The 17,534-nt window shown below is 39.9% G+C and overlaps 3 protein-coding genes across 3 annotated transcripts; 2 read left to right on the top strand and 1 right to left on the bottom strand.

Annotated features, from left to right (window-relative positions):
* Window positions 1-227: 227 nt before the first annotated feature.
* On the top strand, window positions 228-8,762 carry LOC145895463 (tyrosine-protein kinase receptor UFO-like). Its single transcript, XM_082984270.1, is given in 12 exon segments — window positions 228-380; window positions 594-768; window positions 1,107-1,356; window positions 1,916-2,056; window positions 2,322-2,485; window positions 2,714-2,772; window positions 2,775-2,805; window positions 3,293-3,495; window positions 7,480-7,629; window positions 7,778-7,932; window positions 8,093-8,230; window positions 8,480-8,762. Coding segments are annotated over 12 exon segments (1,902 nt in total).
* LOC145894552 (uncharacterized) lies at window positions 4,093-4,726 on the bottom strand. Its single transcript, XM_082983175.1, has 2 exons — window positions 4,693-4,726; window positions 4,093-4,661 (listed from the first exon to the last, which is right to left on the bottom strand). The coding sequence occupies exons 1-2, from the start codon at window positions 4,724-4,726 to the stop codon at window positions 4,093-4,095; spliced, it is 603 nt and encodes a 200-aa protein (XP_082839301.1).
* On the top strand, window positions 5,804-6,793 carry LOC145894551 (uncharacterized). The gene has a single exon (XM_082983174.1). It carries the CDS (start codon window positions 5,804-5,806, stop codon window positions 6,791-6,793), a length of 990 nt encoding a protein of 329 aa, XP_082839300.1.
* Window positions 8,763-17,534: the final 8,772 nt, after the last annotated feature.

The following is a 17,534-nucleotide window of genomic DNA, read 5'->3' as shown; positions in this document are numbered from 1 at the left end:
CGACGAGCAAGCAGCTACCGAGTATTGTCGCCGTGAACAAGTACTGAGTAGTGAGTGTACATTTCTTGTTTAGGCTGCAACAATTTATATCTACTACTTTCAAATACTCTTAGATTAATATGGCCAACGTCTACCATGTCCGCGTTTGTTTGACTACAAAGAACCATGTTCAATATATTTCTAATTTAGACTTGACTTCGTCTTCGGGACCACCACTAGACTTCACAATGGTCAATTGGTACCGCAACCACACAGACCATACAATAACTGTAGTCTTGCAGTGGACAGCACCTCACATTCTCGATATTATTACCAACAGTTTACCTCCTGAGTATCGTTTGCGCTACATAGTGGATGACGCATTCTCAAGACCATTGGTAGTAAGTACACACACGACAACCTATGAAATCATTGAAGGTCGAAAGTGTTTTTCCATTGAATACTTCATTAATTACAGTAAACCGTATCGATCTTAGAATACAAGTTGAAATACAAGATGCATTTGTGAAAATAGTACATTTATTCGTACATGCAACATTTAACCTCGTCGTGGTGAAACCGACCAATTTCTTACATCCGTTTTACTTCGAAAGATCGAAGCGCAGGACGGAGAAACTTTGTTCAACTTCACGTATCAAAAACTACCTCCGAATGCCACATACTTGTTCTCCGTGGCTGCGTACGTAGACCTGGATAAAATTTGTATAGGGAACGACCACTGGTGCCAAAACTATGGAACCCCCGCTTACTTAGAATACTTCTTTGAAGGTTTGAGAATTCGATTCTAAAGATCTAACAAATCATTTCTAATCACGATTTACGTTTCAAAAGTTTTCCAATATATGATATCAGAAGGAAATATGTAACAAATAATCATTATAGCAATAAAAGGCCAGCTAAAGAATACCATCTTAATAATAGTTTCGTGATATCTGTGTCGCAAAGATTACATTTTGATATTGCACTTGGAAAAACTTTTTGTATTTAAGGCTCGTTTCTTGATTTTGCATTAGGTTTCCGGTGAATTTGGTGGTTCTTAAACATTGCTTTATATATTTCAGCCGCAAAATGATCAGGAAAACCTCCATTCAAATCATTCTGTTTAGATTGGGACCCCTGTCCAGTCGACGAAACTGTGAAAGAACGTCACTGCGATCCACATGCATATTGTGAGGTTCTCAGCAACGATCGTTCTATTTTGAACTGCACCTGCAAACCCGGATACAGTGGTGAAGGGGTGGATCAGTTCATTGGCGGGACCGGCTGCAAAGACTACAACGCCTGTCACGGATCTACAGCTAAATGCGCAACGGCTGCAACATGCGCACCAAAACTGGGTTATGATTGCTCTTGCGAGTAAGTTAGCTTTCGTTAGCTTTTGTCGCCTATAAGTTAAAACTAAGAGCATTGTTTATACCGAAGCTACGTAAGCCCGCACCAACTACTAAGTTATAGTTCTATTTTCAACTAATTGTCGGCGGCTAAATAGCAATGTGGATGACATTTTTGTTACAATGCCATATGCACTGAAGTCACAGACCCCGTAAAAGTTTAAGTCGATGAAATTTCCTTTAAATAAACTGCTAATATTCGCTCGCAAAGGAATTCGCTTAACATTGTATAACAACGTTAAACCGAAGCCCTCTCACCAGACAGTGTCTGGAGCTCAGCATTATTGCTGGCTGTATTGATTTCACATGATTTCCGCTACATTGAGCCAGCTGCACTGTCGGTTGTTCGGTTATGGTGTTACGCAACGGATTGCGACTGCAATGTCACCACAATGCGTTGCATTCACGATTGGCTTGCAAAAAGGCAAGACCTTTCTGCCATTACAAAAAATACATTAGTTTATATTTCTTATTTTAATACTATGTTTCAGTGATCGCCTTTTGTGCATAAATATTCTTTACAGCGAGGGTTACACCGGTGATGGATACAACAGCTGTAGGAATATGAAAAACCCCGTGATCGCTGTTATGGGCACCGCAGGTTTGGTTACTGTGTGTCTTCTGATGTTCTTCGTCATCAGACGTCGACGAGAACGAATGAGAAAGTAAGTTTCCAACACAAATATGTGGGTGGATTACCAAAAGGCAGAAGTCGATTTTTTTGAATAATTTTGGTTACAGACCGTTGATGTCATTGAATGTATAGTTGGTGGTATGTAAATCCACTCTGCATTGACAATAGGTAACGATTTTCTGAACGAAAGTTTTTATCTTACGGCCAACAAAGACTCAGTGGCAGATGATTTTGTAATATTACTTACAAGGGCTGCTATAATATGATGGTTATATTTATATTCTTGTTGTATAAAGGAGACTCATATTCGACCAATCGCGGTTTGTCGCCGGCGAATCTCTGGCAGACCTGGCGCCTTTTCTAAACTACTCTCAGTTCGAAAACCATCTTCAAATGACCAACATGGGTCCTGTATTTGGATAAAAGTGGGAAATAGATCGAAACAACCTGGCTTTACACGGTTTGCCATTACTTTATATATAGTTTGGGGCAAGAATTTTGCCTTTTTTCAAAAACAACTTGAACTAAACTGTTCTGAGGTTTGGGATAAAATAAACGTACAACTATCATGGAAACCGCCCCGATTAATTCACCTTTGCCATCAAAACCATAAACATTGACACTAACCGCTTACTTATTTACTCGCTCAGGCAATTTAAAGATAACGGCTTTCATCACTAAATTTCAGACGTACTCGGAAGGGGAAACTTTGGAGTCGTTTACAGAGCAACCTGGCACGACATTGGATCGAAAAGGAAGTTGCCGTGAAATCGTTGACAGGTTATTTCAATTCAGTTGCAAAGTACCAGCCGTTAAAAGATTTCCAAAGCTTACTCTGCAAGCCTTAACACGATTTGTGAATGAATTTGTCGGGCATTTACGTAAAAGAAATCTAAAGAAAATTGATTTGGTTGTCGGATGCCTTTGTTGCCAGGCACCTGGCAGACATTTAAATATATCGCACATAAGAAACCTGAGGCACAAATCTCCAAGTTTTGCTACAATTGCTATTCAGTGTGACTTGGAGGTAGTTGGCAACAGCAGCCTACATGTTCAGCCAGTTTTACTGTTTAACTTATAGCTTACAGCCTATTACATTTATTTTCCATTTTGAAACGTGGTTATTATTTATTGAAATTTTATAAGATATTTATTGTATTATTACCAGCAACCGTTTCCATAATCAAACCAGCCTATACCTGAGAGACATTTACCAAATTTATGTTCACCGAAAATTTGTAAATCAAATGGCTTTGCTTTCTTGCAGCTCTTCATGCGGTTGCATACAGGGAGGATTTCCTGGCTGAAATGGCGCTCCTAATGTCGCTTGGGCCGCACGACTCCATTATGGGGATCATTGGGGTGTGCACGACAAAGCTGGATGCGGACAACGAGTGCGAATCACCATTGTTGGTGACCGAGTACATGAAATATGGAGATTTGCTTCATTTCCTCTGGGATTGCAGGGAGGTTAGGATAGAAATCGTTTCCTTATTTATGACGTCATGCGAGACATTAAGTGCTGACCTCAACGCCTCTCAACATTATCTGGCGTCGTACGTGGGATAACGCTGTAAACAGCATGGGTGTTAACATCTTGAGGCAATAACAAACGGCTCCTAACCAAAACCATTCAAACCACAACGGTCGATCCGCATGATAACCTTTTTGGTGGGCATTAATATCAATAAAATGTCAGGGGGAAAAGGAAACCAAAGATTTCAGGGTTGCAGTGAAATTCTTGCAACCGACAAGGTTGACATTGAAAACTGAAAATAGGCTTTGACCACCTGGTATCATAATGAATTATGAATCTGACGCTCTTCTGGTGGAGAACAACAAATATACACCTTTTGTTTAAAAAAGATTGTATTTTCTGACGTTTCGCCTGTACGTACGACTAGGCTTCTTCAGAGAATAAAACAAACACAGTAGCGAAGCGAACCAACAGGGCAAAGAAATTGAGCGACGAAAAAACAAAAGGGCGTAACAGCTAAAACACAGCGGGACATAATTCAATGGACAACATCGATCATGGGTCAAACGGCCAAACATGGGAAACAAAAGTCACGAATTGTTACGGGCGAAATTGCGGAACACGGGCGAAAGTACTTTTCCATCGTTCCGATTTAAAACATTCGGTAGCGAATTAATATAATAATTTTCCACAACCAACCGTTTTGCCAAAATTGTTTCTTGTTTTAATACTTTTGCTTCCTTCCAATTGATACGGTGGTCGGTGTCAAGCATGTGGGCACATAGGGCAGATTTATTGGGTTCCATATTGCGTATGGCTGCCTTGTGTTCTTTAATACGGGACGTTAAATTGCGCTTAGTCTGGCCAATATACACAGTGTTACAATCAAGACAAGGGATTAAGTAAACTACACCGGTCATTTGAAGCATGGGAATACGGTCTTTAGGTTTGGGAAACATGTTTTCTAAAGTGCATACCGGTTTCATGGCAACTTTTACGCCAGTGGCGTTGAGTATTTTTGATATCCGCTCAGAAACTCCCTGTACATATGGTATGGAAGTGAATGCTGTGTATGTTTGTGTGGGTTTGTTGTGTGTGTGGGGTGTGAGATTTAGGTTAGTGGGAAATTTGTTTAGTTTTAGAACGTTTCGAATGTGTTCTCACCAAAAAATCTCGCAACTTAAGAAGACCTCGGAGAATCTGAAGAAACACCTCCAGGAACATCTTTCCCCGAGTCTTTTTGAATCCTTGGTTTCGTATGGAAATTTTCGTCGACAAGCAATAGCCAGATTATGTGAAGCAAGACATGAAGCCAAGATGAAATCTTTGGATAATTCAAACAAAGACAGACAACAGGGTTCCGATCAAAAAGGAATTTGGATTAAAAACATTTCTTCCCGTGTCTTAACTAAAGCAGAAACAACAGTGTTAGAAAAGGGACAAAATTTCGCCATCACTCCACACAAATTACCCACCATTGATCTGATCAGTGCCTCTGAAGCAGCTCTTCTACGCCTGGGCACAGATAAACTAGCGGAAGCCGATCATGCCCGTAGCAAAATTTCTAAGATTTTGAAAGAAGCCAAATTGCCACCTTCAAACTTTTCTAAAGAAGAATGGGAAGCTACTAAGAGTTTGAGGAACGACACCAACATCATCATATCCAAGGCTGACAAAGGAAATTGCACTGTGGTCATGGACAGACAAGATTATGACAATCAAGTTGTTACCATGCTCTCGGACAACGAAACTTACAAGAAACTTGCCAAATCACCTTGTACTAGACTGGAGACGAAACTGAACAAATTTGTGTGGAAACTACGGACAGAAGACTGCATATCCCAACCGGAGTATCGAAGACTACACAGCAGCGACGGTGTGCTCCCAAAGTTCTACGGGTTACCCAAAATCCATAAGGAAGGTATTCCATTAAGACCGATTGTTTCTTTTGTTAACTCGCCAACCTACCAGCTATCTAAGTTCATCAGTCAAATTTTATTTCCTTTAGTTAATAGTACTGACTTTACTGTAAAAAATTCCAGTGAATTTGTAAAGATTATTTCTGAATATAAATTACTTCCGCATGAGTGTCAAGTATCGTTTGATGTCGTTAGCCTGTTTACGTCAATTCCGACAGATGTTGCGCTCAGAATATCCTTGGACCAACTACAACAAGACACAACACTACATGAACGTACCAATCTTAAGTTAACACACATCCAAGAGGCATTACAGTTGTGCTTAGACTCGACTGTTTTCACATATAAACACGACATTTACCAACAAATTTTTGGCACCCCCATGGGCTCTCCCATTTCACCGGTTCTGGCCAACAATATAATGGAACAACTTGAGCAAACCGCTCTTGCTTCCTTCAAAACACCCCCGCGACTTTGGCTCCGCTATGTCGATGACACGTACGTCATCATAGCAAAAGACGAGGTCGCAGGGTTTCATAACCACATAAACAGCATCGAACCTTCCATTAAGTTTACCCGGGAAACACAACATGACCATAGTCTGTCATTTTTGGACGTAAACGTCACTGCAAACCCGGACTGGAAACTTACCACCTCCATTTTTTACAAGCCTACACACACTAACCGCTACTTACAATACACCTCACACCATCCGAAACATCAAAAACTCACTGTGGCCAGAACCTTATATAACAGAACGATTACACATATTGCCGATCCACACACTCGGAGGGTTGAACGCAAACACATTCGAAACGTTCTAAAACTAAACAAATTTCCCACTAACCTAAATCTCACACCCCACACACACAACAAACCCACACAAACATACACAGCATTCACTTCCATACCATATGTACAGGGAGTTTCTGAGCGGATATCAAGAATACTCAACGCCACTGGCGTAAAAGTTGCCATGAAACCGGTATGCACTTTAGAAAACATGTTTCCCAAACCTAAAGACCGTATTCCCATGCTTCAAATGACCGGTGTAGTTTACTTAATCCCTTGTCTTGATTGTAACACTGTGTATATTGGCCAGACTAAGCGCAATTTAACGTCCCGTATTAAAGAACACAAGGCAGCCATACGCAATATGGAACCCAATAAATCTGCCCTATGTGCCCACATGCTTGACACCGACCACCGTATCAATTGGAAGGAAGCAAAAGTATTAAAACAAGAAACAATTTTGGCAAAACGGTTGGTTGTGGAAAATTATTATATTAATTCGCTACCGAATGTTTTAAATCGGAACGATGGAAAAGTACTTTCGCCCGTGTTCCGCAATTTCGCCCGTAACAATTCGTGATTTTTGTTTCCCATGTTTGGCCGTTTGACCCATGATCGATGTTGTCCATTGAATTATGTCCCTCTGTGTTTTAGCTGTTACGCCCTTTTGTTTTTTCGTCGCTCAATTTCTTTGCCCTGTTGGTTCGCTTCGCTACTGTGTTTGTTTTATTCTCTGAAGAAGCCTAGTCGTACGTACAGGCGAAACGTCAGAAAATACAATCTTTTTTAAACAAAAGGTGTATATTTGTTGTTCTCCACCAGAAGAGCGTCAGATTCATAATTCAAGGTTGACATTTACACGATCGGGAGGAGTGATCCGCACATATCATGGAAATTCCTATCTCACGTCAGCAAATATGCTGGTACCTACGTAGGAGTATTCGATTTTCCGATATTAATCGCTGTAAACCCAGCGATTAAGACGTAAAGCTGGATTCCCCGTTGCGTTACTGCCAGTGGTCAGATCAAAATTCAACGCACAATGCAAACAACGACCAGTCGTCCTCGTGCTTTCAGTACAAGTCAAACCATAATTGAACAATCGAATAACCAAAATATCAGTATTTTTGGGTTAGGGAAGCTATGGTCCCTACATGTCCCCCAGCTACGCCAATGGATGCTGTCTGCTGTTTTCCATAGTACAGATTTACTGCGCCGGTTCTTTACAGTATTGACCAAACACAAGATACGTAATTTGGTTTTAAGGCATCCAAGAGAAACCAGAATCCAATCTACAACTTCAGTGAGTCCAATCTCTACCAGATTGGGCGACAAATCGCCGGAGGTTTACATTTTCTCGCCTCCTCTAAGATTATTCACGGGGATGTCGCGGCCAGAAACATTTTAGTGGGAGAGGCAAGTAACCCCGAAAACCCAAACGTTCATTTTGCATGGTGTTAAATTGCAGACTGATTTTATGAGGATTCGAAATTGCATGTAATGGATATTAATTTACAATGTTTTTGTCGGTTTCCTATGCGTAAGCAACATCCAAATTTTGCAGAACATGCAGTGTAAAAATTCTGACTTTGGTCTGGCCAACGACGTTTACCGCTACGGCATGATCAAGGGCGCCACCGAGCGACGAGTTCCGTTCAAGTGGGTCAGCACCGAACGGATGATGGGAGGGAAAGTCCCTATTACGTGGCGAAGTGACGTGTAAGTTGTTTATATCATGAGATATAACACACTGGGCTCGTCCTAGAAAATACAGAATCAGGCAGACAGTGGAACCCTTTTGGAGAACGGGGTATTTTTTGACCCCAGGGTGATTATGCCTAATCGACCACATAACAAATAGTGCTTTCTTTTTTTCTAGGTGGTCTTTCGGCATATTACTTTACGAAATGGCAACAGTGGGTGCCACGCCATACCCTGAAATTGAACAGAGTCATCTCTTTTATTCACTGGAAAAAGGGGACAGGATGCCAAAGCCCACGTCGTGCAACGATCATCTGTAAGTGTTGGAAATTGTGAGCTCATTGCATCAATACGAAATCCTTACTGTAACATTCGTTAATTGAAACATAAAGCACCTACACATGTTGGCATGAGCACATTTGATTAACTTGCTATCATAGTACAGCACGGTCTAGCACGTTTTACGCGTGTATCGAGGGCAGTTAATTTTGGTTTAAAGCTGTTTCAAAAACATAACATTTGTATCACCACTTCATGTTGGCCACAAGTTTAAATGTGTTTATAGATACAAACTCATGCTACAATGTTGGCAGTGGTTGCCAATGAACCGACCGACCTTCGTCAACCTCCAGGAGCAGCTAAGAGATGTAAAAAGTGATGGAACAGTGGACCGACAAATCTTGCCAACTGACAGCTTAGATGGAACATGCGGAGACAAGTATTTGGCACCTTGGTCCACTGGCACCAACTTTGAAGTCAACAATACAGAACTTTTCTCACAGTTTAATGGTGATGTTGGACATCAAGCCGGGGTCGATTTCCGTGTTGCTTTTGATAAAATTGTTTGAATAGTTGGAGACTAGGGTGGTCAATATCCTACCGAGATACTGTGTGCACAAGAATTTCACGCAAAATCCACAGTAAATTTGCACCTGAATTTTAATTCAACACATAGTCAAATGCACGTACAAGCATTCAGCCAATAATGACATTTGAGCTGCAGACAGTTGTGCACGCCGATACGACTGATTTCCAAGCGGTTGCTTGACCATGGTGTGTTCTGCTGCGTTTTCGTCTCCGGTAGTTTGTTGCTTGAAGTACAGCTGAGGAAAACACAACAAACTGAAATTCGACACCCACATTCTTAACAATGGGTTTTGATGAGTGAATGGTTGCAGACACTGAAGGAACAACCGAATTTGCCGTATCGTTAAACATTCAATCTGTGTGTTCGAACGTTAGAGCAGTATATGGGCCCATATTGTGTTTGTTAGTGTGTAGATCAACAGGCAAGGATACAAGTATATATACAGGGTTGGTCAAACCAGCTTAAGCTGTGAGTGAAGACAAATGTTTGAACAGGTTTTCTTAATACACTTTAAGTCAGCGAAGTATGTTAAAAAGCAGAAACTGCGCATACAGTTGGTATTTGGAAATTAGTGGCAAAACGTTCAACATCGCATTCATGACAAGGGGCCGAACGGTAAATTAGGTGTTCGTTAACCCAAACAAAAAGATTATTCTGTCTTATATGCAACAAAACGCATACTAATGTGTCTTTACCTTTTCCAAAATTTATTTTTCAGTGCAACGCTTTAAATTGCCATGACACATTCGAATTGCGCAGTGTTCAGAAAATACCCTGAGTTTTAGAACAAGTGGCAGAATGAAACCGACCTTGGAAATACCTTCTGTGTTCAACCCGCAGCCGCAGACCGATACAAGTGACAACATGCTGGCCTGTCTTTGCATATTGCAGCTTTGCTGAAAATAATATTCTCTTCCATGCCTTTGTTTTTTATTGTGTGATGAATATATGCATATACACTGCCAAGAAAATTGGATGTCATTATAACAAGGTGGTTGGGTAAATGAACAACAATACCCCAAGCGCTTGGGCAAAAAAAAAAGGCAATCTTACCTAAATTCAATTATTTTTCCTTTTACGCAGAAAAAAACGGCAAGTAGGGAATTTCAGAACCTACTGTTTTTAAGGTATTTGAGTGAATTAACAATTGGTTGAATAAATACTCCAGTACATTGGTTGAAAGGTTCATTAAAAAGGCAAACAAAGTTTTCACCAAACAACAAATTTTGAGAACCACTGGGCGACAAGGCTGTTGAATATCAATGCAGTCGCTATTTGATGTAGTTGGAGAAATTGCACCCATGTGGTAAACAGACTTGAACAAAAGACTGTTCATGCATTACATCTATATTCGTGCTCCTGGACTTTGTGCAGCTACGCACCTTCGGCTGTATTTCAATTTAATATTACGTTTTTATATGCAAACTAACAATACATGCTGCCTATGATGCTACATGCTACATGCTCCACTGTTTACGTTATATGATAAAATTCAATTGTATATTCAGTCTGTTGGAACTCGGTTAACTGCATGAGTTTGTCAAACATACTCGAATTGTACAAATTCTAAAATATAGTGCGTTTTTGCGTTTCTATTGTGTTGGTAGTATCAGATCTACGCTATGTATTGGTTGCAGTACAATCAAATACCTAGTTATTGTACCAATATACTTCATGAAACAATTTATCTTTATTGCCCTCCCTCCGGAATCAAGCAACATACACTTTGACACGATGAGTCATGAACAGGGAAAGTCATTAACAATCCAACATCGATGTTATTGGTCAAAGATAAACACTAATCACGACGTGGCAGCGCAGAGCTCGTTTGCATTGTGAGCAAAACCATGGGATTTTAACATTTCCTCAGTTCCAGGTACGAGTAGCGTTGGCTGCACTCCGTTGCGGTTTCGGTACAGTGAGACGAAAAAAGTCACATTTCCAGTTAGAAGCACCACCGCAGACTAATATACAAGTGATAGCTGTTTGCCTGCATGGCTTAGTAACTGTTTTCATATATTGTTGTACTTCAAAACGTATTAGTTAGGAATGGCGCAGCACGTAAGCTTGTAAGCATTCTTCCGGCTGCAACCTATAGCTGAGTGATTTGTACGAGCTAATGTCTCTACTCAGTAGATATCCAATAATGCTAAATCCGTAAGTTGTCAAGCTTTAATCCTTGTACAACTAATAATATACGTTCGGAAATTCTGTTGAAAAAGACAAAAATTTTGTTGAAAGAGATAAAAAACACTTTTTGCAGCAACCACAGATGTAGTTTAATACATGATGTGGAAACATTCCACGTTCAGCTGTTTCTGCATTTTACTAGTGGCCACGTCCGAGGCACAACGGACTGCAAACAATTGTTCAAATGAAGATCGTAAGTCAACTGTAAAATATATGTCATAACTTGTATTGAAGTTGGATGTTCGTTTAATCTAACAAATCTTAGCCTTTGGTTTTCTATTAAAATAAAGCCGCAAACTACATGAATGACGTATTTCTGGGATAACAAGTTTACTCAAAACTAATGGTGCACCAAATAGTGAGAAAACGCACAACGATTGCTATCAAAGAATATAAGGTCTAATAGTATGCGGATGGGTAAAAAATTGCACCTGTAGAATGTCTGCTGATATTTGCAATGGTCGGTATATCAAGAATAGATGAGGTAGTAATTAAATGATATGCTTTAATCTTAGTCTTATACCAACAGGGGTTGGAGACTTGAAGAAAATCCAGATATCCCATTACCCTGAACTGTACCTTCCCAGTAACAAAAACCTCTCGACCGTTAAACTCAGCGTCACCTTCAACTGGACAGTGGAAAGTAAATAGGAATCACAGTCGTTTGAGTACAAATAAACAAACACGACATGCTGCATACGAAGTTTTTCAAAGTCATAGGAATTTAACGCAAAAAAAATTATATACAGTTATTTCAAACTGGGCAAAGTTAAAGTTAGGTGTTTTCTGTGCAATTAAGTATTAAGTGTTGTTTCAAATACCGAAAGATTTGAGTATTTTGGTTTTTAGATGAGGATTACGATGGTTTTATGTACTGTTTTTTCGACCGGGACAACCACTTTTCAGCCAAAGGCGAGTATATCTACATCAAATTAGAGAATGGCTTACTGTACAGCACAGAGTGAACAAGTTTCGTGTGGTTAAAAAACACAAACTTTTGAGAACTAACAATGAAATTCAAATATCGAAATAAGACATCAAGTTGGTCAGTTTGAATCTTTTTCAAAAAAAGATCTTGAGGAAGACTCGTATGCCACAAAACCATTCGAAATAGTCTGCCAAAAACAGTTTGTTACAAATTGTCTTTAGTTTATCAATCTGTTGCAGGCTCGGATTATTACTACGACCTCCACGACCACTACTGCCAATCCATGATAGGCATGAAAATGTGGGTGACGAACGTTAATGGGGATTATGTGGAGTGCTCCTACCCGTGCGAGTCAGTTGATCTACAGGGTTGCAAAAGTGAAGAAATCTGCGTTACAGCCGCTTATGTTGATCAGCCCTGTCCAATGGGACAAATAAAGGCCATAATGAAGGTATTTCCGATTACATGAGCAATGCTAGTACTCACCAAATGCCCCAATAATGATTTCCGGATATATGACCAACCATTCTGCCAGACAGGACGATACTGAAATCAGACAACACTCATGATTTTCACATATAGAACGGTCGACGACAAATGCAACGTTGGATTCGTCTTATTTTCGCGGAATTTACGTCGGTTTAGGTTAACCACCAAATTTGGCACGCCTTTGTTTCAAAAATGGCACGCGTGCTGGTTTCCACCTGAAATGAATATATTTTAAAAATTGATTTCCTTATTTGCATTGTGTTTTAAATGGTATAATCCGTATTCCACAGCCTACGATGGAAAAACAAAACACGAATTAAAACTCAAACCCAACTAATTGTTTGTGTAAGTTTATTTGACCCCAAATCATTGCTTATTACAGAACCAAACCAACACCACGTTTCCTATCCGATTCGGTCGTTCGTATTATTTCAACATTTTCGGGTACCGCGGAAGACGAATTTTCGGTAAAGCTCTACATAGTAGCGATGTCTACCTATTCTGTGGCTATCACCTCATCAACAAGCATCCAGTAGACGAGCAAGCAGCTTACAAGTATTGTCGCAGTGAACAAGTACTCAGTAGTGAGTTGTATTGTTGGACATTTCTTTGGTTTTCAAACGTTTGGTAAAGTGCATGTTACAACAGCCATGACAAGATAAGAATCCTGCACCAGTTAACGACACTGTAAAGTTTAAGAGTTTATGTCTCATATTATTTGTAAATGAAATCCGCTTTTGCGGGTTCTAAAGATGCCAAAATACGAAAAAACAACAATTCATTATACTTTGATTTGCTTCACGCTATTGTAATGTGTTCAATACATCTGAAACGAGTTAAGTAATTGGTCCGTGATGCAAAAATTCATATCTTAACCTAGACTTGACATCGTCATCGGGACCACCAATCAACTTCACAATGCTCGAAGCATTCCGAAATCACAATGACCACACGATAACGGTGATGTTACAATGGCAAGCACCTCATGTCGTAGACAACATTGAAAACCGCTTGCCTGACAAATACAAGGTGTTGTACGTGAAAGATCCACATCACACCCGCTTTCACTCAAAGGCAGTTGAGGTAAAATCCATGTGTAGAAGTCCTTCAGGATTTACAGCATGGGTTGATTGTTAGTTGTGCTTATATGCAATGAGACCGCAATGGTTCGCATATTGTGTAACCACAACATCCCCTAATGCTGTAGTGCTTCTGTACCCTACTGCATGTATTCTATTACAATGTTAATATATTTGACATGTTAAATATAAACGTGCAGGCCGTGCGAACTCGTTGTATTTGAGTGTCGTTTCTGACATAACAGACCGACAAATATTTCCACATTTCGTTAAAGGTGATACCATTTCCTGGTCAAGATGTGTTCACGTACACTTACCGTGGGCTACGCCCGAATAACACCTACGTGTTTAAGGCATTAGCTTACAAGAATCTTAATGATAAGACCTGTCCTGGTGGAGAGACTTGCGAAAACTTTGGAACTGCGGCAGAAATAGAAGAATTCTTTGACGGTTTGTGCAGACATTGGCTTAGCTTAAAAACACCTTGAATGAATAATTTCAATTAAAATTATGAAAGAATTGAAAATAAATTATCAAAAACCACTGACTAACATAAAGTGTCTGTGTTGGTGGCGGTTGCTGAGGTGTAATTGCTGTAGAAAGTCGTCTTTTCTATTCTGGTATGATGACATCTTCATTCGCTTACTTTTCCACAGATTGGAATCCCTGCCCAACAGAAAGAGAAGTAAAAGAACGTCATTGCGATCCGCATGCGTTTTGTGAGATCCTGAGCAAAGATCGTTCACGAATAAACTGCACCTGTAAACCTGGCTACAGCGGTGATGGGATTGACCGATCCATTGGGGGAGTTGGTTGCCAAAGTCCCAGTATACAGAATGATGAATTGATGGTTGTCGAGACATACTATTACCCTAATCTTCACCTTTCCGATCATACCAACCACTCGACCGCAAAACTAAGCGTTACTTACAACTGGACAGTGAAGGGTGGGTAGTGTTAATTGTGTATAAGCTGCAGACAGATGCTTATCATATGTGGTAATTTTGTTATGCATTCTCTGCGAAGGCGTCAAGAGAGTCTTACACAGAGTTGTTTCAAAGATTTTCATTTACTCAGCACACGTCTTATTGCAGACTTTTCATCTGATTGCCGACTGCAAAAAAAAAATTTTACTGAACGGTATTTTGCGGAAACAGTGGCCCTGTCTGCGCTCACTAGAAATCATTATTAGCCCCATCGCTTAAACATCGATTTGTTTTAGGAGACGATCACGACGGATTCATGTATTGCTTTTTTGACAGTGACGACGATACATTGGCCTACGGCAAGTACCTCAAATCAAAATTTAAAACAAAAAACATTTCAAGGCACATTACAACATATGAAACAGGATTTTGTCATTCATAATGTAGCACTTGCTTACGCTTAAGTGGAAATTAATCACTTGAAATTAATTCGCATTGAATTACTTAGATCTTTAGATCCATATTAAGTGCTGCGGAAAGTGCTCATAAACGACAAAGCAGAGAGCCTTCGTTTTTATAATCACGCGATGATGTCTACAACCATATTTTGTTAACAGAAAACGAATATGAGAAGCACGAATACTGCCAGGCATTGATCGGCATGAAAATGTGGGTCACAAACGTTGAAGGAGAACTTGTGGAGTGCAAATACCCTTGCGAAGCAGAGGACGTGACGAACTGCACAAGCTCGGAAAGTTGCGTTATTGCATTGGAAGAAGTGGACCGGCCCTGTCCAATGGGACAGATAAAAACAATCATGAAGGTATAAGAAGGTCCAAATGTTAAATTGCAAAAAAAATTACATAAAAATTTCTTTAAAATTTCCACCCAGCAAAAAAACACCAAATTGCCCCAAAAAACACAAAATTTACAGAAACATCCTCATAAAGGTGCTGCCTTGGATTCACGTTGATTCCAAACATTTTACGGTTGTTTTCAGAATCAAACAAATATCACGTTTCCCATCCGGTTCGGTCGCTCCTACACATTCCACATTATGGCTTATAGAGGCCGATGCATGATTGGCGTAGACAGGAATTATGGCCATGACGTGTATCTGTTTTGCGGCTATCACCTCATCAACAAGTATCCTGTCGACGAGCAAGCAGCTTCCGAGTATTGTCGCAGTGAACAAGTACTGAGTAGTGAGTGTACATTTCTTGTTTAGGCTGCAACAATTTATATCTACTACTTTTGAATACTCTTAGAATAATATGACCAACGTCTACCATGTCAGCGTTTGTTTGACTACAAAGAACCATATTCAATATATTTGTAATTTAGACTTGACTTCGTCTTCGGGGCCACCACTAGCCTTCACAATGGTCAATTGGTACCGCAACCACACAGACCATACAATAACTGTAGTCTTGCAGTGGACAGCACCTCACATTCTCGATGTTATTACCAACAGTTTACCTCCTGAGTATCGTTTGCGCTACATAGTGGATGACGCATACTCAAGACCAATGGTAGTAAGTATACACACGACAACCTAAGAAATCATTCAATGCCGAAAGTGTTTTTCCATTGAATACTTCATTAATTACAGTAAACCGTATCGATCTTAGAATACAAGTTGAAATACAAGATGCATTTGTGAAAATAGTACATTTATTCGTACACGTAACATTTAACCTCGTCGTGGTGAAACCGACCAATTTCTTACATCTGTTTCACTTCGAAAGATCGAAGCGCAGGACGGAGAAACTTTGTTCAACTTCAGGTATCAAAAACTACCTTCGAATGCCACATACTTGTTCCTCGTGACTGCGTACATAAACCTGGATAAAGTTTGTGTAGGGAACGACCACTGGTGCCAAAACTATGGATCCCCCGCATACTTTGAATACTTCTTTGAAGGTTTGAGAATTCGATTCTAAAGATTTAACAAATCATTTCTAATCACGATTTACGTTTCAAAAGTTTTACAATATATGATATCAGAAGGAAATATGTAACAAATAATCATTATAGCAATAAAAGGCCATAGCTAAAGAATACCATCTTAATAATAGTTTTGTGATATCTGTGTCGCAAAGATTACATTTTGATATTGCACTTGGAAAAACGTTCTTGTTTTTAAGGCTCGTTTCTTGATTTTGCATTAGGTTCCCGATGCATTTGGTGGTTCTTGAACTCTGCTTTATGTATTTCAGCCGCAAAATGATCTGGAAAAACTTCAATCAAATCATTGTGTTTAGATTGGGACCCCTGTCCCGTCGACGAAACTGTGAAAGAACGTCACTGCGATCCGCATGCATATTGTGAGGTTCTCAGCAACGATCGTTCTATTTTGAACTGCACCTGCAAACCCGGATACAGTGGTGACGGGGTGGATCAGTTCATTGGCGGGACCGGCTGCAAAGACTACAACGCCTGTCACGGATCTACAGCTAAATGTGCCACGACTGCAATATGCAAAGACAGGCCAGCACCCGAACTAGGTTATGATTGCTCTTGCGAGTAAGTTAGCTTTCGTTAGCTTTTCTGTGCATGACATATTAAGAACATAAACGACATCGAGCAGTTTCTATAAAGCCAAAGGATGTCGTCTGCTATATTAGCAGTGTGGATGACATATTTAAAACCATCCCATATACACTTTGATGCAAATTCACCACAATGAGTTGCATTCAAGGCCGCTCTTTTGTTTATATTCCTAACAAATTGTTTTGTTTTCAATTTGAATACTAAATAACGCTTCAAAGATTGCCATATAAGCATAAATATTCTTTACAGCGAGGGTTACACCGGTGATGGATACAACAGCTGTAGGAAAATGATAAACCCCGTGATCGCTGTTCTTGTGACCGTATGTGTGGTTACTGTGTGTCTTCTTATGTTCTTCGTCATCAGACGTCGACGAGAACGAATGAGAATGTAAGTTTCCAACACAAATATGTGGGTGGTTTACCAAAAGGCAGAAGTCGATTTTTGAATAATTTTGTTTACAGACCGTCGATGTCATTGAATGTAGCACGTGAAGAAATCCCACTCTGCATTGACAATGAGTAACTTGCAACCTCAGTGGATGGAATTCCATTCCTGAATAAACTTTTCACAAGGATGTGTTTTTT

Source organism: Ascidia mentula, chromosome 3 (assembly GCF_947561715.1).
Source record: "Ascidia mentula chromosome 3, kaAscMent1.1, whole genome shotgun sequence".
In the NCBI taxonomy this organism is placed as follows: Eukaryota; Metazoa; Chordata; class Ascidiacea; order Phlebobranchia; family Ascidiidae; genus Ascidia; species Ascidia mentula.
This window is presented reverse-complemented; position numbering and strand designations above follow the sequence as displayed.

Bases quoted from the DNA above. Each gene is read 5' to 3' on its own strand.
- LOC145894552 (XM_082983175.1), bottom strand. From the start codon at position 4,726: ATGTTCCTGGAGGTGTTTCTTCAGATTCTCCGAG. The intron at 4,662-4,692 runs GTCTTCTTAAGT...TTTTTTGGTGAG, and splicing joins GTTTCTTCAGATTCTCCGAG to AACACATTCGAAACGTTCTA.
- LOC145894551 (XM_082983174.1), top strand. From the start codon at position 5,804: ATGGGCTCTCCCATTTCACCGGTTCTGGCCAACAATATAATGGAACAA.